This window comes from Ammospiza nelsoni, chromosome Z (genome assembly GCF_027579445.1).
Source record: "Ammospiza nelsoni isolate bAmmNel1 chromosome Z, bAmmNel1.pri, whole genome shotgun sequence".
Taxonomy (NCBI): domain Eukaryota; kingdom Metazoa; phylum Chordata; class Aves; order Passeriformes; family Passerellidae; genus Ammospiza; species Ammospiza nelsoni.
In genome coordinates this window covers 31,567,032-31,587,621 of record NC_080669.1, presented here as the reverse complement: position 1 = coordinate 31,587,621, position 20,590 = coordinate 31,567,032, and the positions used below count along the sequence as shown (strand labels likewise).

Below are 20,590 nucleotides of genomic sequence, written 5' to 3'. Positions count from 1 at the left end.
CCTTTTTTGATAGGCTGGATCTAATGCAATCTATTGGGCTTCTCGACATGGACATGTAGAAACACTGAAATTTCTCAATGATAATGAATGTCCTCTGGACATTAAGGATAAGGTAAGAAAATAACTCCTTTTTTACACAGAGGGCCTTTTCCTATAACTTTATCTTAGCAAAGAGAGAAGTCTTTCAATTGAAATGGTTTTCAGCTCTGCAATAATTCCAAGAATTTAACTGGCTCTTTTAGTGTGGTTTTTTAAGTTGACTTATAGGGCTGTGATAACCGAGCTTTAAAGTAGCTGGATGTACTGATTATTTTTATGACAAATGTTAGCCAAGTGTGCATGTTAAATGTGGTGACTACATGGTGGGTAGGTGGGGAAGTACAAACCTAAATTAATTTTCACTTGAAGAGTTGATTTCTCATTGGAACTCAGAGTGAAATCGTGATTTGGTTTTTCATTCCTCGATTGAAAATCACTTTTGTCTGACAAGTAAATTTGACTGTTATTAAGTTGAGTATGAGGAAGCCTAACAATTTATAGCTGATGAACACTTATCTTGTCTTTAGCAGTGTTATTTGAGCAACATATGCCCTAGAAACTAGTTGCTGTTAAGTTTTTATACCATAGCAATGATTTTATACTAGCCAGAGCTCCAATACAGAAGAAATTGTACTCGTGAAACACAGTTTAGTTTGTTGAGGGAACTAATGTAAGGCAAGGTACATTAGGAAAATTGTTGTATGACTCCTAATAAGGCTACTATGAAAGAGGTTACTCTGTTAATGAAAATACAGTTTCTGTATTATATAATTTCAAAAAAGCAAGTGTTGCAAATAGTTAGACATAGTGACCAAAATGCACCAGGGTATACAAATGTGTTAGGCCAGCTCCTTACCTTGAATAAACAGGGGAGGGGGGAGCATATGGAAATATTATGAATAGAAATGGGATATCTGTTTCAACACAATTGCACACACAGCTTCCTCCTCATATTGCTCAGAAATCCCATCATGTCTGTGATCTGGAACAAATAAAGTGGAAAAATAAGTTCTGGGAAAAGAAAGCCTTGAAGAAATAACCTTCCTGCCAGGTGGTGCTGTGTCTGTCACGTACAACAGCCAGTAAGCTCTGCTGACGGAGCTGTGTGGCTGGGCAAGGGAGAGGGAGGAGTATCCTGTGCAGGATTCAGGGCATTCGGGCTGCACAGGGTGTGCAGGCAGTGTGCATCACGGTGTGACACAAGGAATTACACCGGAATTACACCGGAATTTCACCGGAATTACATGTTCTCCTGTAATTGCAGTCCGGGGAGACCGCGCTCCACGTGGCAGCTCGGTATGGGCATGTGGATGTGGTTCAGTTTCTCTGTAGCATTGGATCCAATCCAAACTTTCAAGACAAGGTGAGTCATGAACACTGTCTGCATTTTTTTCAACAAATAAGGCTTTATGTAAAGTGGTCAAAACTTCGAGTCTCGCGTTTAGCCTCTGGCATGTTTGCAAACCAGAATTATGGAGGTTTTGGTAGCTCTTAATAAATAGATAAAGATTATGTGATAAATGAGAGAACCAACAAGTGCTATAAAACACAGGTTCTCTCAAAACTGAAAGCTTCACAGAGAAACAACTCTGTGAAGGTGTGGGTGGTGTGTACTCTTTGAGTTCAGCTAAAGATTTTTATTCATTTTTGCCTTGAATTCTGCTTGGTTTTAGCAGTTATAGGATTTTTCTACAGTGTCAAGGACTCATTTTTGAAAGTGAGAGGAGAGTTTCTTTAGAGGTCTGAACTCTTGCAAGAAAACAAGGAAGAAAAGACATAACAGAAAAAGAAAATCCATTTGACTCAGATTTGACTCTGTGTTTGTGAGTTCCACAAGCCTCTCCAAGTGCTGTATTTTCTAGGACTTCCTTTTCATTGTTTAAGGAGCCCTAGGCTGAGGGAGGAGAGAACATGGTCTCTGTCTGTTTCTTCACACTCAGATTTTTACAGAAACCTTTAATACGGTCCAAGTCCTCTGCTATTATCAGTCTCAATTGTCTCTTTTTTGATATTTGCCAGGTACAGAAAGGCTAACTCATTTCTTAGAATTTGATAGAGCTTTTAGTGGATTTTAATTCTCCCTGCTTTTTCAGTAGGCTGCTTTCAGTATATTTTTGTCAAACATTTCAGGTTTTTAATGGTGTTCCATGTAACTGCTCTGACATACAATGAATTGAAGTTTAATGCTTTGAAGTTTCCTGGGTTCAAGCAGAAGGCAAATTAGTACTTCAGTCAGAAGTGAACTCCAAATGCAGACAGTTTCAAAGGCATGTTGTGATGTGTTCCCTAAAGGACTTGGGTTTTTAAGTATCTTCACTCCTAGAACATTGGGGTGTTCTTTCTCAACATGGTAAGCAGAGTGACCTGCCTCAGACTGCAGGTCTAGTGGGATTTGCATCGTCGTTCTAATCACTCTGTTGTAGACACTGGATTAGTCACAGCACACAGGATATAGAAGTTGTTTGTGAACAAGGGTCTGTTTACAAGTGAGAGAACCAAGACAGTTAGCCTCAGGAACAAGGATAGATTTAAACTACTATTGCTGACAAGGCACCATGATCACATGTATGTCAGCTGAAGTTATTCTTGGTTTTAGAATGTCAGCATTAGAAATTACAATATCTTTTCATGGGACTTACTTAGTAGACTGTCTTTTCTTTTTCATACTGTCTTTGTGTATTTTTAAGCTGGGGAGTTGTTCTTCCTGAAGTTTGGTTCAGTGCTGTTTTTTTGATTTTCGCTGTTGATAGGAAGAAGAAACCCCCCTGCACTGCGCTGCTTGGCACGGCTACTACTCTGTGGCCAAAGCACTCTGTGAAGCAGGGTGCAATGTGAACATCAAAAACAAAGAAGGGGAGACCCCGCTCCTGACAGCATCTGCTAGGGGTTACCATGATATTGTGGAGTGCTTGGCAGAGCACAGGGCTGATCTTCACGCAACAGACAAGGTCAGTTATGTCTGGAGATCGCAGGGCTGTGTCTCTCAATTGCTTCGTTTGAGTGCTGCAAGTCAGCATTGTTTCCACTATGTGAATTTTCATAGCAGTTCACAGAGGGCCTATTGATGGCTGAAGCAGTCTTTAGGGTTGTCCATTGATCATTATTATTCCATGGTTGGGTTTTTGCTGATCTATCATCTCCTTATCATTTATCACCTCATGAGTAACACTCTTTGAAAAATTACAGGAACATTAGGTTCTGTAATTGGCAACAAACTGTTAACTTCAGAGAAAAAGATGGATTTGCTGTTGGCCTTTGATTACTCTGGGTTGGATAAATCAAATCCATTTCCAATAAGAACTGTTTAAAAATTTGACTGTATTTGTTTCAGAATAAATTTTTGTCCTTCATGATGTAATCCAAATGAATCAATTTGGAATTTATTTGCTTGTATTTTTGGTATGGCGGCCCTTTTAGGTACCTTTATTAGTAAAAGTTAATTAAATAGTTATTAAAGCAAGTTCAGCAGAAAGTTTCTAAAGCTTCTAAAATAATTAAATTGTTTCTTCTGGTCTCTTTAAGTTGTTCCACATAGAGAAAGCTCTGTCTTTAAAGTGACTGATCAGAAGGCAGATTGCATGACTTTTGCATCACTAATTTCTCTCTAGTAAACACTAGAGTTTATAATAGTCAGCTGGTTGTTACTATTGATCACTCTCCTCCCTCCAAGGAAAGTTGTTAGAAGAAAATGTGCATTTGTATTTCATCCATTCCACTGCAAAGACCAGTGGCCTAACAGAAATCTGCTTTCATCTCATGGCTTATTTATTCAGACAGATATGGTGCAGCTCCCTGCCTCCACCTTCAAATTAAAAACCACTGTGATTCTTGAGGCAAGGAAATGCACCCTGTTACTTGAGATGGTTGTGAACTTTACTAAATGTTTTGATTTTTAGTATTATTAGATCTCACTTACTAGCTGTCTCTTTATTTCAGGATGGTCATATAGCCCTGCATCTTGCTGTAAGAAGATGCCAAATAGAAGTAGTTAAAACTCTCATTAGTCAAGGATGTTTTGTAGATTTCCAAGACAGACATGGCAACACTCCCTTACATGTGGCCTGCAAAGATGGGAATGTGCCTATTGTGACGGCACTCTGTGAAGCAAATTGTAGTTTGGATGTCACTAACAAGGTAAATGGAATATGGATGCTGAATTACATTGTTTATTAGCTCACCTGTTGCATTAGATGACCTTTTCAAGTTCTCTGATATGAAAAAGTCTTTTTCTAGATTTTTCTGTCTCTGAAAGTGGCCAAATGCAAAATATTAAATGACTCACCTCACAAATTTACCAAAATCCATTTCAGTGGAAGAGATCATTAAACATCAATAAAGAAAAAACCCAGGTGAATTATTATTATTTTGCCAACCTTCTTCCCTAGCCATTTAGCTTTGCATTATGCAGATTACATCTAGTGCAAAAGAACAGAGAAAATGCATTGCAGCTGGCTTTGATTTTGTATGTAACATTGAGTTATACACAGAATTGAAGACTGCTATGTTTTCTGCTACAATATTGTAACTCTAAAAATGGTGATTGCAATGGTTATTGGTAGATTAATGCCAGCTAAAAATGCAAACAATCTGTAGTTGGTTCCAAAAAGAATATTTCATTACATGCTCCTTAATTTCAAGTCCCTAGTGCCTTTTATGTTGCTTCTGTTGTGCTCATGCTGCAGTGTATGGGATGACTAAACATAATGCTTTGCAGGTTTATATTATGTCTTTTATCCTGGTCTTTAAGGGAAAAGTGGGCTGTTTCAGGATACTTTCTTTACATAGTTTATATGTTTGAATAGGTCAAGGTCAGCCACTGAACTCTGCTGACAGGCTGTGATGCTTATGGCTTGATATGTAGCTCTGAATGTCTTTCTCTGCCCTATTTAAATTTTATATGTGCTACAAAGTTTAAAAGTTACTTATAGGAATCTTTATGTTGCTATCTGCAATTGCTTTGATTCAGGTAGTTAGCTTCTTTGTGTTTTTTCCTAGTTAAGACTTCCATTGATTACCAAAGCATTTACATTGCATTGACCAGATAAAAGCCAAAGAAAATTAGTGAGTTTTTTGAGGATTGTCCATGCAATCACTTCTGGTTTCAGCAATTAAACTCATCAGCTGTCTAATGAAAAAAGTTAAAATAATGAACTCCCCAGTCCCGCTTCTCAGCTCAAATCTGATTGACTAGGCAATTAAATCCAGATTCACAGATAAGAGCACATTTTAGAGAAGTTGTGTTAATGGACCACGAGGCTCTTGTCCTGTTTGCTAATGGCGAGTGCTGAGCTAGGATCACCTCTGACATGCTGCGGAAAAAATAATTAGCCCTAAAATGTTCAGTGAGATCCTGGCTACAGAAGCTGTGGTTATAGTTATTCTGATTTTTATTCTTTATATTATTTTTATTCTTTATTCTGCTTTTTATTATTTATATTCTGTCCAGAATACATTATTCTTTTAAGAATAATGTATTCTGGACAGATTTTTAAAGTGCCCTTTATTTGAAATGGGGAGTTTGAGTGTTACTAAATATAGAATATTAATTTCTACTTCCCCTCTTCAGGAGCAAACCCTGTATTAACAGGGCATTAACAAAAAACATTTGGCTTTGTCCTACATGTATGTAATACTGATTAAAGGCATTGCTTTTTCTTTCAGAGATTCAGTACAGCAGACCATCACATGCCTTTAGAATCATAGAATCACAGAAGCATTTAGGCTGAAAAATAACTGTAATATCAGAGTCTAACCATTAACCCAGCACTGCCAACCCAGCCACTAAACTGTCCCAAGTCCCCACATCGATGTTTCTTAAATACCTCCAGGAATGGTGACTCCACCACTTCCCTGACCAGCCCATTCTGGTGCTTGACAACCCTTATAGTGAAGAAATTTTTCCTGACAGCCAATCTAAATATCCTCTGGCATAGCTTGAGGCTATTCCCTGTACTCCTGTCACTTGTTTCATGGCACAAGAAAACCAATACCCAGCTCACTACACCCTGCTTTTAGGCTGTTGTAGAGAGTGACAAGGCCTCCCTCGCATATCCTTTTCTCAAGGCTAAACAATGCCATCTACATCAGCAGCTCCTCACAGGACTTGTGCTCCAGACCTTTCACCAGCTTCATTCCCCTTTTCCAGCCATGGCACAGCGCCTCAATGTCCTTCTTGTTATGAGGAGCCAAAAACTGAGTACAGGATTTGGGGTGTGGCCTGCCCAGTGCCGAGCACAGGGGGACAATCACTGCCCTGGTCTCGCAGGACACACTGTTTGTAAAAGGATGCTACTTGAGTTGAGGGGTAGGGTCTGGAGGAACCTGAGCATCTTTTCAGATTCCAGTTGTCAGAAAGCTGGCTTTGCTCTCCAATACTTCTTTCAGTAAATGTTATGGGTTTGTTGCTGATTGTAGACAGGAAGAACAGTATTGAAAGCATAAAAATGCGAAGTAATAGTAGGCTACCAGCAGAGAATATATGGTAGTTTTTGTAACAGTAGCTCTGAACATGCAAAACCAGAAGTGGGTGTCATGAGGACCTGTTGTCAGTGAAGAGATTGATGGAAAAATGAAAAAATTGGATAAGCAATACTTTAAAGCACTTTCCCTCTTCACTGAAAAAAATATATTATTTCATGCTGACTTCTTTCATTCATTCTTTTTACTTCTTTGGGTGAAAGGGGGAGATATTTAATCTTCAGTAGCTCTTGGGATGAAGTAGAACCCAGAGTTCTAAAGGTTATGAAATTAGTGTTGTTTAAGTGGTTCATATTTAATTAAGTGAAAAGGCAATTAAATTTTCTGGAATTAAAAGACATTATCAAATATAGCCAAAAAAACCTCTAAAGGATTACTCCACAGCTGTGAGGGATTTAGCTAGAAAATTGTTTCCCCATTTTTTAAATAGTCATCCAGCCTTTGTTTTTAATTGCACTTTTGGCAGTTGTGCTTAGGCTGCAATCACAAGTACTTTTTCTTGCAGTTTTTGCAAAACCTGTCCTGTGTATCAGTATGTATAATTGTATAATGTGCCTGATTATTACACATAAAATTTGAAGTGAAGTTCTTTGACTAATGTAGTGACACTTCTTTCCTCATGTTAGTATGGAAGAACACCTTTACACCTGGCAGCAAACAATGGCATCCTTGATGTTGTCCGGTTCCTTTGCCTGACCGGTGCCAATGTAGAAGCATTAACCTCTGTAAGTACTGACAGATGCTGTTCTTCTTTTGTGCATGACAGTTGAAAGAGAACTCATGAAAGAGACAGGTGTAGGAAAAGGACATTGAAATTTTTTTTAAAAGGCCTGTTATATTTTATACAGCATGAGTTGTCTTCTATCTTTGGGAATTGTTCTATCTCTTGTCTACTTGTTCACTTCTTGCAACTGAATTTGGAACAGTACAGTTCCAAACTGTATTAGTTGAACTGGATTATGGTACAGTACAGCTACCACTTTGTCTAGCCCTAATAATTTCTTCATCTAAGAATTACTTGTATCATTGCATTTTCTATAAGTTTTGAGTCACTTTCTATATGTTCTGAGTACACTTAAGAGGGACGCCATTTCACATTTGAGAAACGTACAAATGCATTGTATGTATCTTAAATATTTTTCTTGCCTTGAGGGGGTTGCAAAGTTCTAGTTTTATGGTGGGAGATGTGTGGTTGCATGGACGAGGGAACTGGCGTGAGAGTATCCTTGTAAAGGAAATAATTCATGTCAGATCAGCCAGCACCACTGCTTCCCGTTAGTAACACAGAGGGCATTTTTCATTCTCAGTAGGGTGAGAAACATCCTCCTAATGACATATCCACAGCAGGAGTGAAATGTCCTTTGTCACATGCATGATAAACTATAGACATCGCGTACACCACTACGTGTGTTTTGAACAAACTAATCATGTTTTGTACTAAGATGCAGCGGATCATTTTACATTGCTACTCACTGTAACCAGTGTAGTCTGCTTAGAAATAACTACTGGTACATATGAGAAAGACATGTCATTAGATTTTAGTTGAGTCCACATTTTTCAGAGTTCTTTTCCTAACAATTTTTTCTGAGATGGCTGAAATGGAGAGGGGAAAAAAAGAAAATTTCTATTTCATTTGCTATACCATTTGGTAGAAAATACTAATTTTTGTGGTTTTTTCCTCTAGATTTAGCACTGCAGTTTTTTCTTTTAAGCACAGATCTTATGTAGGAGGAGAATGCCAATAAACCTGGAATTGGGGCTTAACCAAGTTTATGACATAATAATTACTTTCCTATAACTATTGGATTGTATATTGCCATGTCCCCTATTAATAATAGTGAAATGTGCATGCAGTGGACTTGGTAGGATGCTCTACAGATTTCTTTTGTCATCCGTTTTTGTCTTTTTTGTTTCTTTGTGTGTTACATCCCGTTGTATATATGTATTTACACTACTATGTAGTGTAGATGAGATGAAAATAAAAGGGTGATGAGGGAATTCTTCAACTGTCACACTTCATTTATGTCACGAGAGCTGTGTTGGTATAATTGCCTGCATGGACACTGTCCTTCCATGGTAAAAGTACATTTTGTCTCTTCAGTTTAGGTTAGTTTGAAGGACATAACAAAATAAATAGTGCTGATACTAAATATATCAGGAGCAGTACACTGAATATACGTAACCATCCATTATTCCAGCAGCGTGGTGGCAGAGAAAAGGAAAAAGGAAGAGACGACTAAAGGAGCTTGCATGTTGTAATATTAATATTTCAGTTTTCCATTGGTTTGCTAGAAGGCTATTAAACTGTTCTGAAAAGTTTATTAACAGCTCTTTCTGAGCCAGTGCGGTAGAATTAATGGCCTTTTTTTCCTCTCATTATGCTATTCCTGTAGGAAAAAGAGCTAACTTTTCCAACACCATTAAGTAACTGGGCTGTATTATGAATTCCTTGCCTTCTTCCTGCGTTGAAGCCCATTTTGGAACTAGTCTATTTTTAATTTGATTTCTTGGGTGGTGTTAAGTGATCTTAGAAAATCTCCCCCTCCTGGAGTATACAACAATTTCAAATGTTTGAAAGGTGCCCCAAAACATCTGTTGTGATCACATGTTAACTAGCACCGTGTTGTTGGATTCTCCTCATGGAAGTTTCTAAACCAACTTTGAAATTGTCAGTGATTAAAAGTTTTGGTACTTACAGATGCTTGCAAATGTGATTTGAACTCAGGATCAGCTCTTTCAGGCTGTATGATTTGCAATATAGGAAGCCAGTCAGCAATTGTAATGAAATTTACCAGTAGGTGTAAAATACACTTTCATGGATCCTGTAACCAAGCCCTTTCTATATGTCAGTTTTTTCCTACCTATTGCTACACCATTGTGTAGAAACTCTGTACTTTTCAGGAAAGCTTGAATAGGAAAATAGCTTGCTATTTTTCTTGTGGATGTATTTTCTAATTCTCTTATCTGAGATAGTGAAATAAGCAAAGTACTCCTAAATTACCTCTTACCAAAATTTAGAACAATAGAATAGCGTAAAATAGCTGAAAGAATCAAAGTAGTGGGCAATTTTTCTTTTAATATTAAACTGCTGATCTGTGAAACATTGGTAACTAAATGGCAAGACCAGAATACTGAAGGCAGCTTTGCTTCTCCTTTTAGACTTGCTGATGCAATTTAAACTGCATCCCTTACAAGTTTCTTGCTTTCTGGAATCCTCCAGTGGCTGATATGCCACTGTCAGTCTTTATCCATTGGTAAACAAACATTCACCTGCTATTCATGTGAGTCAATATGCTGATGTGTCCCTTCTTTGTGACCTTTTAAATCTATTCAGTGGGCAATACTAGAAATCATTATCAGTCTCTAATTGCTAAGAAGAGAGATGGAATTCAGGGGGAGGAGTGTTGACTTTGCTCTCAGATTCTGAACTCAAAGTATCTTGTTACAGTGGCATCCAGATGCCCATTTGTAAAAGAAAATTAAGGAACTACTGCTAATAATTTGTGTTTTAACAGGATGGGAAAACAGCAGAAGATCTCGCCAGAGCAGAGCAGCATGAACATGTAGCCAGTCTGCTTGCAAGACTTAAAAAGGTTGGGAATACATGAATTTTAAGTGAGGTTTTCATCAAAGCCACTCTAAAAACTGTTGCAAAATTCCTTGCTGCAATGCTGTATTTTTTTTTCTTTTTCCTTTTTATATTTTTAATTTGAAATTATGCCCTCAATTAAAGCAAATATGCACATATTCAAGAAGCAAGTATGCACCACTGATTTATATCTGTCAGTGTCTGACAGTGCCTGGCAAAGCATCTAAGGTATTTAGTAGAAAATAAGCTATTAAGATTATCACATCCCCTGGATGACTTATCTCCTCACCATCACCATTTCACTTAGATAAAGGTTATGAAGAATGGGAGGTTTGGGTCCCTTACGAAAATACCAATACCATGTGAAATAGTTGCATAAGTTCTCAATGTCATCTTTTAATTCTGCAGTTTCCAAATATCCAAATGTCTTGCTAACTAGAACAAAAAGTGATCTGGGCTTGTTGTAAGGCAGCGTGTCGGACACATCTGATACACATTGATTAGTCAGATAGGCAGCATCACTCATGCTGGGAAGGTTCCAGAGCCTACTTGCCTGGAGATTGCAGGCAAGAGCCAGGCCAATTAAAATAATCCTGTTCTAATTACAAAGATGAGTCTGTGATTGGAGAAACTGAAATAAATGACCATTTCTATTGCTAATAGAAGATGTTACACATAATGTATTGCCAAAGTAGAAGTAAAATCATGTCCTTTAGGCCTGCCAGCAAATCTATACTTCCTAGGAATATAAACTATATGTGTGTGAAGATGTGAGAAAGTGCAAAGTTCAGACTTCCTTTGCAACGACAGCATTGGTAAAGTTGTCATAATAGGCTCCATTTTGCATTGTTACATCCCCACACCAAACTCTTATTTGTGTCTGCATGCAGGCAGATAAATTAATGATTTATTCATAATGTAAATATGCAAATAATACAAATTTATCTAGAACAAAGGAAGAAGGTCAGATAGATCTCTTTTGAAAGAAATATTAGTCAGCTGTAACTCTCTTCTTGATTGTGGAACATAACATCACTGAAGGCCTGTCTCTATATATGGGGAAAATTACTAACTTGCTAAAGAAATGCGTGCTGGTGAGGAAGGAACAAACTTGCATGACTACTGTTTCTGTCAAATTTCTCAGCTCAGTTGATGCATGCTTATAATTAAGGGGGCCTCATCCTACATGTAAATTAGGTGCAAATGCAGAACAACAGAGCCTCTCTCTCAGCTCCAAATGGGGGAATGAAGAAAGGAAAGATTAAGCTAGTTCCTTTGCCCTCACACTTTCCTGCTTCCTCCCTGTTTCCTTGAAATTCACCCAAACATGAGGAATTCTGAAAAAGTTGATGTAAAGAAAAGAAGAGAAGAAATGCACATTGAGTTGCTGGATGGTTCAGGTGATAGCTGTCACAGCAAAGTTCTTGAGTTCTGCTTGTGTATTCCATAAGAATATGCATATTGGTTAACCTTCTGAGACTGGTGAGTTAGGAGAATGGGCACTGAAAGAGACTAGTTTTGACACCTTTGCCCTCTCCATTGGATATCAAAATAATTCCATTCACTGATTTGAGCCTCAAGACAGGGGATTTTCATGAAACGTCAAGGTGGCTCTTGAGAGTGAGCATGAAGCTCTCCTGTCTGCCTGTCCAGTAGCTCACAGCTTGCATGATGAACCAGGTGAACAGCAGTCTGGCAAGAACGTGTATCTAAACCCCACACTGAGTTTGTTGGGAGGCAGAAGTTCCCTGCCACATGTTCTGATTTCTTCTTTGTGTTGAATTTTAGGATGCCCACCGGGGGATTTTTATCCAGCAGCTGAGGCACACACAGAACCCACAACCCCGGATCAAATTGAAGTTGTTTGGATACTCTGGCACTGGGAAAACTACTCTGGTGGAGTCCCTCAAATGCGGCCTGATACGAAGCTTTTTCCGAAGACGTAGGCCTAGGCTCTCCTCCACAAACTCAAGCAGATTCCCCCCATCACCTTTGTCTTCCAAACCTTCAGGTATGGTTTTGAGCTATAATGCCTGTATGAGAAAACAGTTTCCTCTTATTCTCTAAACTCCTAAGAAGAAGCTGTTGGCTGCACTGCAGAAGACAGGACAGCCTAATCATGTAAGAAACAAAAGGAAAAGGGAGAAGAGAAGGGACTGACTTCTCTGTGCACAGGTTTGTACCTAAAGTAAGAGGAAGAGGACCAGCAAGTGTGAAGGATGCATGACTAGTTAAAGGTTTGGGTTTTTTTCTTATATGCTATATAAGTGAACTTGTACAGCAGAGGACAAGGCTTGCAAACACTGCTATTTATTTGTCACAAAAAGTCCTAGGCTGCAAGCATCACTAATAGCTTCCTTTCTGCTGGAGGAACTTGAATAAACAAAATTGGAACATCTCTATGTGATTTTTAAGTAGTAACAGGTTTCAGAACTGCCTCTGATGCCTTGGAGTGCTTTTCCCTAAGATACAGGTTTGAATTAGACCAGTTAGTGGTGTCTAAAATCATCTTCAAACAAGCTGGAAATGGAAGTTTTCCAAACTGAAGTAAATGTTTACCAATATTAGGGAATAGATTGCTCATGTAGCACCAGCTGGCCTGTGCAAAGTGGGAAGAGCTAGAAAGTGTAGAGGAACTGGTTAGGTTTACACTTAAGCCTGTGCCCAGTTTTTGAAGAACCCACAGGGGGACGGTGGATAGGCCATGCCCAGGTCCCTTTTCTAACACTGGGAGCTTACACTAGCAAGTTAAGCATGTTGAGCAGCTCAAGTTTAAATTGATATTTAGAAGTGGTCTTACTGTGTAAGTTTTAGATGAGGCCAGGGTTGCCTTAAAAAAAAAAAAAAACCCTTTGGATAATACTTGCAGGTTTGGATTTTGTTCATGATTTTTAAGTAATATTAGAACAGTGCTAGTAGTAGTTTTCATCTCTACTTTCTCTCTATTCACCTGAGGAAGCTGTAGGGCATTCACAAAGTGGCTTAACAAGGCAAGACCCATACCACAGAGATTGTTACTGCATTTGATGATTACTTAACACAAGGGCCTCACACCTGTGACAACAGGAAAAAGAACTTGATTAAATTAATCAATCAAAAGTTCTTGATTTATTTATCTTAATTTACTGGGTCATACAAAGGGTGATAAATTACTCAAGGAATATCAGTTCCTGGAGGCAGTACAGGAAGGTTTTTATTAAGTTAGATTTTTTTGTGTTGGTTGGTAACAGAACCAAAGAAGAGGTTTTATGTTGCTCACACCATCATAAAATCAGAAAGACTGCCAGTCACACTGGCAAATCAATGTAAAAATAAAGGTGAATTTGAAGCACTTCAAAAGAGCTTACCTATACAAATGCCAGAAAGACATGCTGTTGTATACATACAAAGCTACTAATGGGTTGTTTTAGCATCTGGAAGTTTGGGTTTTGCTTCTTTCGGTATACATTCTTTTGGGACGTAAATCATTATATAGCATGTAAATTATATTCTAGGCTGAGTGACATAATCAGATAAATATTTAAATCAGCACAACTTGATCTATATTTGGTGATATAAGATTTGTTTGTTTATGTGTTTGTTTAAATTCTGTAAAAATAATTGTGTGAATTCACGAAGTATTTATTTACAACAGCCAAAAGATGTAAAGTATTATCCTAGGAGATCAAACATGATAGTGTAGTTTGACAGCTAACTGGTAACCTCTTTCAATTGTAAAACCCAGATATTAGAAATTGCCAACTAGTGGAGGAAAGAAATCTTTATCCACTAGATGGTGCACGTCAGTTAAAAAGCCCTTTTGTTCCTCATTTGCACTCTGGGAAGCTGAATAAACAAGGAATTTAAAATTTGCTTATTAGTAAAATCATTTTGGTTAAGGGCCTGCTTTTCTCCTCCACCACCCCAGTGACACTTGTTACACAGTGATATATTTTTTATCATTACTTACAGGAAGCAATAATATGAATATGTGACATTTCCATGCCAATAAAAAGTCATGCAATGAAACTGTAGACTTTAGCTTAAATAAAATAAAATTTAAAAATTTAAAAGGCAGCATATTTTGCAACATAGAACTTAGGACATAGTTTGCGAAATAGAACATAGGACATAAGTGCTTTATAGGATCATTCTAATATTCTCCTTTTAATAATTCAGAATAAGAATGTAGTTGTGTACACCCACAGCTTCAGAGACATCTCCTTTCTTTGAAGAGCACTTTGGGCTTTTTAATCTGCTTTTATGGCTTGCATACTTGTTTTGAAGTGATCTTGTTGTGATTCTCACATGGTTTGTAATCTCATTTTCCTTTCCCTGACCCAGTTTCAGTAAGTATTACGAATCTTTATCCTGGCTGTGAAAATGTCAGTGTGAGAAGCCGCAGTATGATGTTTGAGCCAGGCCTCACCAAAGGGGTATTAGAAACTTTCGTATCACCTGCCCATCACTCTCCCTTCTCTTCTGATGACCAGTCCACCAAGGCCATTGACATCCAGAATGCCTGCTTACATGGTAAGAAGAGCCCTGGGCTGGGATGCCTCAATGCTGTAAAGCAGTTAATGCCATTTAACTTGTTTTTTAAAAGAAAAATGGGGGGAAAGTCTGACTTGGCATGGTAGTGACTGTGTTGACAATCCAGCACTGGTGGGATTTAATTTGTTTGAGAAAGTAAATCTGCCTGAAGTGCTGTCGCTGTTGTAATACACAGTTCAATCACTCATGTCAGATCTTTACAGTATTACGTAGAAATACTGAAATTCATTTCTGAGGTGAGTAAGTGGGAGAGTAGGAAAGAGGAATTTGGTCTGACAGGAGCAGGTCAGCAATGTGGCTACTAGTATGAAGGCTTCTTCACCTATACTAGAGGTCATCTGGGGATTTTATCAGATTTAGCCTGGTCCCATTTAGTCCTCACTATTTAAGTATATTCCCAGCTATGCAAAGGACATACTGTTCTCACTTTGTGTCAGGACTGGAGCATTTTCACTAAGTCCTGGAGCTCATCAGTCATTGTGAGTGGAGCTTCTGATTTAATTTATGTTTTTGCAAGGAAACTAAGTGCTCTGCACTTGAAGCCAGTTAGCAGTAAGAGGGGTCAATCACAGAAGGTGTCGTAAGTACACATGGCTTTTGGCTCTGAGACCACACAAATTGTCTCCACCAGCCATATTAATTGTGATTTATATCGGTGGTCAGATCTCTTCTTCATAAGGAAATTGCATGCCTTAGCAGCTGCAATTTTGAAGCTGAATTAGTATTAATTAAGAGTTTACTTTGGAAACAGAAACCTGCTTATCAGTGCATAATAATGAATGCAGTGACAAAGCTTTTATCCTAGATGCTGAAGACTTTGCCAAGTAGCTAAAACTTGTTCTTTCTGTAGGGTAATTTCTTCCTTCAGTATAATTTGAAGTCCAGTCAAATTCTGGGAAGGAAACAGAGTTGTGCCATGGACTGTCAGAAGGACTTTTTTTCTTTCTGTGTTCTGTACTATACAGACCAAAGTGTACACACAGATGAACTCTGAGTAGCTTTACTCATAACAACAGGCTGGAGTGTTCCGACTTCTCTCCTTCTAGAAGTCTGAGGTGCATCTTAATCACCATGTATTTAATTAGAAGCAGAACAGGTGAGGCAGATATCACCCTAATCAGATGGTGCATCTGGGAAGTGCAACATACTAACACTTTTCTTACTCAAAGCTAGAGATGGCAAAAAGAAGCAGGGAGCTCTTGGAACCCTTAACATGGTGATTCTTCATCCCTAATTTACCAGCACAATGTGAATAGTCCAGTTCTGTAAAGCAAAGTGGCTTCTTTTTAGAATGTGATTCAGTGGTTTTTGAAATCAGTGGTGGCTTGTTAAGAAGAATAATTAATAAAAATATTAAGTTTTTTTGAGATGAACAGGGAAAAGAATGGGAGCCATTATTCTTGGTTTTCAAGACAATTACAAGATCTGCTGCTGTTGTTCAAGGCAAAACTCAATTTAATTGCATAAGACTGTATGCATTTAACACAGGTGCTTACATATGAAATCAGGCTAAATGTCCTAGAGAAGGAGCGTGAGAGAGGAACAGACTTTGAGGGCCCAGCTGCTAAGCCTCTAAAACTGACTGAAACTTGTTCCCTTTGTCCAAGATTGCATTTTCAGCCTTGCTTTCTCACATGCGTACAGTTTATGTTTGTGACAGTTTAAATTAGATTAAATGTTTTGCTTGTATTTCCATGGCCAGAAGATATTTCGTGCTTACTGATGATCTCTTCATATGTTTGTCTGTTTTTCAGGAGTTGGGGATTTCAGCATTTGGGAATTCTCTGGGAATCCTGTGTACTTCTGCTGTTATGATTATTTTGCTGCTAATGATCACACTGCAATTCACATAGTGCTTTTTAGCCTTGAGGAGCCTTATGAAATCCAATTAAACCAAGTGACCTTTTGGCTCAATTTCCTGAAATCATTGGTCCCAGTTGAGGAGCCAATAGGTATGTTCTTGTAAATGAAGTATTAGAGATATAAAGCTTCTTGTATTTCTCTGCAACTCTGTACATCATCCGTGTTTGGTGTCGTCATCCCCATGTATGCAAACAAACTTGACATTAGGTTTCTTGGCAAAAGGGAATTTTATCTGTGGAAGAAGCCAGAAGCATTTCACACACCACTTAGCTCAATTTAAAATGTCACGAAGTACAGTGCAGTATCTTGTGGCACTGGGATTTACATCTGTACATGGCAGATGAAGTTTTATGTCAGATAAGCCATCAATAGTGTTTCAGAGGGCTGGAACCATTCAGAACCAAGCTTAGACACTTTTCTTGAATTCCTCTTATATCTAGCCCCAATAAACAATATTTTCAGCATAAATTAGTCTTGTCAGTGACAACAGGACAGAACAGTATTATGGAACAGTGTTACCCCTCAGTACGTGCAACTTTCATGTGTTTAACTAAAGTTCTGTTTGGACTTCAAATATGGTAACTTTTTGGTGCTGATGCACAGAAATCAGTATTTCTTGTAAATTTCACATATGCTCCAATTTTGCACAGGTTTTAAGTAATTTTATTTGTTTTTATATTCAGGCTTACTGAAAGTTACTTGGTGGGCAAACTTAAATTAACTTAAATAACATTTTTCTCAAAAGGTCTGGTAGTCCAGGTGTATATACAGTAACTTATTTAAACATGTTTGTGTTTGTAGTTGATTACTGGTCTGCAGACTGTTACAGTCTCTTGGACTAAGCAAGCTCTGTCATGTGTCTTGGTTCTGTGATCTGAAAAATTATTCCAGCCAGTGGATCTAACTCAGCACTAAAGGACATTTTTAGCAACGCTAGGGATTCACCAGACAAATGTGTTAAGTACTTAACATTGTGCAACGAGTTATTTTCTCTCCCTTTCTGTATGCATTATCTCAGCCAGACAACGAGCCAAGGCCAACCCTTGGTTTTCAGTTCAAGCATCTGCATTTTTTTATTTTCTGTTTTAGATAAAATCACAGTGCTAATAATATCATAATTTGGATCTAACCAACAATAAATGACCTGTGAAAGTTAAAGCTCAGAAATTTGCAAAAAAGGTGACAAAGCTGCAAATACAGCTAATTTGCAACTGCTGAAAGCTTTTCACTGCTCCTCAGTCTCAGTTGATTTTTTCTTCTTGCTTATCTGATTATCAGCATTATTTAGGTACTTCACTTAAATCTGTGTTTATACCAACCAGCTCAGTCTGGGTACCCATCCATCTCTGTACTGTGACAAATCTCTCAAGTAATATATAGTAACTGATGTGTGCAGAAAAGTTAAAACTCTTGGAATTACTTTCCAGTTATTTTGTCTAAGTCCTTAGCTGCCAATTAAAAAGAAAAACAAAAAGAAGATAATTGCAAAATACTTGCCTGGAAGTGTTATGCAGAGATTTGGGGAAATGGGGCTTTTTATGATTTAATGAAGATTATGTAGCTCTTAGTTGATGAGAACTGAGCAGTGATGTAAGCATGTGACCTTTTTTAAGGCTAAAAGAGCATGATAGGGTGTACTGTCTCTTTTAAAAATAGTTTAATGATGTCTTCTATTTTCTGGAATATGAACATGAGAAAAGAGTGAAAACTGTGTTCTGTACTGTCGCCTCATTCATGCCATTTGTATATTTCTTTCTTTCTCATTCTTTTTCATGGCTTCTGCCAGGCTTTCCTACTTAACTCTCACCTAAGTGAGAGGTCATTGTTTGTGTAAGTACTGCAAAATAGCATTCATATCAACATATGAATGCTGTAAACATTTTGTGTTCTTACAATCTTCTATTCTGCACCAGTAATATTAAGGACTATGCAAACATTATGCAAAAATCCTTTTATGAAGCTGCTGTTTCTAATTTTTTTCCCCTCATGCTGTCATAGTTTGTAGTTAGTAGCTATATCTTAGTGCTTCTGATTACTGTTTTTGTTAAACCAATAAAGTTACACAATATAAATGTATCTGATGTTATTCAAATTGTCTAGCTATTAAAATTGGGCCTTTACAGTCCTATAAGCAGATAATTGCCAGAGCATCAACAGTTACACTGTTAGTGGCTGTGCTTAGAGTTGGTAAATAACTACAAAAGTGGTTGGTATGAAGAATGTAAAATGTATTTCTGCTTTTCTGGGTCAGTGTCAGCCATCTCCATAGACATGCCTTGTAGTGAGAGAGTCCTCTTGTTTCTCTTCTAGCATTTGGTGGAAAGCTGAAAAGTCCCCTGCGTGTTGTTCTGGTTGCCACGCATGCTGACATAGTGAATCTGCCCCGGCCAGTTGGGGGAGAGTTCTGGTATGACAAAGACATCTCTTTGTTGAAAGAAATCAGGAACAGGTAAGTGGAAAGTATACTTATATATATATAAGTGTTTAAACAAGCTAATTGGAAAGAAAAATACTAAAATGCATTGGAATAGGTAAAAGGTTTTTACATGGCTTATATGATATTATGATATTTTGCATATGTTTAGGAAGCATATGTTGTGCTAAAATTGAAACATTTACCAATATTACAGTGAGTAAGCTGCCCTGAGTGAGCTAAAATGAGCCAAGTGGTGTCAAAATTAATTGTGGTGTTGGCAGTGTCACCCTGTAAACACTGGGCTACATCCAAAGACCCATTCCAAATTTCTGTCTAACATTTTGGTTCTCAGGTTTTGCACCAATCCCAGAAAAGTAGGCCATTTGCAGCTAAAAACCTTGGATGCAAAAGAGGAAAATTTACCTGAGAACTACCCTTAGCTGTTTACTGATTTAGGACACCTATGAAAAAAACTTAAATGAGGCCTTACTCCCCACACTTTGCAAAAAGCTGGACATTGTGGAATCACACAAGTGACAAGGTCATCCAGGAGGTACACAGAAGTTAGTGAAACTTCTAGAATTCTTCAGCAAATGTCTGGAGCACATGCTAATGGTAGATGGAAATGGGGAACTTTCCATAAACATACTATTGTTTAAAGCAACAACACCTTCTATTCAGAGTGAGCATGTAAGCAGGAGCACTGGGTGTGAGAAATCATCCATACCTGTGAGTATGGACGCTTGTCTGGGCTGTACAAGAAACAGATTTAGGAATTCCAGCACAATAATTGGGGGGGGGGGGAGGCAGTATTTTAATAAATTGAAATAAACCAACAGAAAAAAACGTTGTGTCATCTTTGGTGCTGGAGTCCTTTTAAATGCAAATCTCCCCAGAGCTAGGCAAACTAGCTTGTGTGGTTGGAAACTCAAAAGGAGTGGAAAGAGAGCAGTCAACAGCAATGACTACTGAGCTATTTAAAGTGAGAAGAAAGCAAGCAACAGACATTAAGATCTTAAAAGAAATAAATTAATGTAGTCTTTTCTCTAGTAAAATGTTTTGGCTTGTAATTACAGGTCATGTGATGCAGTCACAATTTGCTTACACATTTTCACTCTTCATCCTGAGAGAAAACAGTTTTCTCTCAATACCTCTGCCTATTTTCAAGAAAATTACACAGCAACTGTAGTGTCTGTGCTTATAAAATATCTCAGTATAATCATTACTTAAACTTCATCATTCCAACTCTAGTGTCATTTAAGTAGTACAATTTAATTTAATGAAGTACAATTGTATTAAGAAATAAACTGGATTTCGGGCTAAGTTAATAATAATTATTTTTTTTAGATTTGGAAATGATTTGCAAATTTCAGAAAAGTTGTTTGTCCTGGATGCTGGAGCATCTGGGTCTAAAGATATGAAGCTTCTCCGAAATCACTTGCAAGAAATAAGAAGCCAGATAATTTCTGTAAGTAATGTCTAATAGTCTGGGTTGGATGAGCCAAAATGTGAATGTCTTGTGTAATGATCTACCGTAAATTTCAAACTTAGAATAATGAAGCATTCAGAAACCACTGTTGTTCCAATGTTCTAACAGCACGCTTGACAGGTCTTGTGATAAACAAAGCCTTGACATCAAAGATTCAGTCAGCATTTTGAAAATAGCAGTTGCT

The 20,590-nt window shown here is 37.8% G+C and overlaps 1 protein-coding gene across 1 annotated transcript in view; it reads left to right on the top strand.

Moving 5' to 3' along the window:
- DAPK1 (death associated protein kinase 1) overlaps window positions 1–20,590 on the top strand; it is an 83,835-nt gene that overhangs the window by 58,920 nt on the left and 4,325 nt on the right. The window contains exons 14-24 of the mRNA XM_059492518.1: window positions 14–112; window positions 1,304–1,402; window positions 2,790–2,987; window positions 3,976–4,173; window positions 7,143–7,241; window positions 10,032–10,109; window positions 11,894–12,116; window positions 14,429–14,617; window positions 16,393–16,590; window positions 18,812–18,950; window positions 20,265–20,385. Coding sequence (XP_059348501.1) covers window positions 14–112; window positions 1,304–1,402; window positions 2,790–2,987; window positions 3,976–4,173; window positions 7,143–7,241; window positions 10,032–10,109; window positions 11,894–12,116; window positions 14,429–14,617; window positions 16,393–16,590; window positions 18,812–18,950; window positions 20,265–20,385 — 1,641 coding nt within the window. The remainder of the gene's footprint in view (window positions 1–13; window positions 113–1,303; window positions 1,403–2,789; window positions 2,988–3,975; window positions 4,174–7,142; window positions 7,242–10,031; window positions 10,110–11,893; window positions 12,117–14,428; window positions 14,618–16,392; window positions 16,591–18,811; window positions 18,951–20,264; window positions 20,386–20,590) is intronic.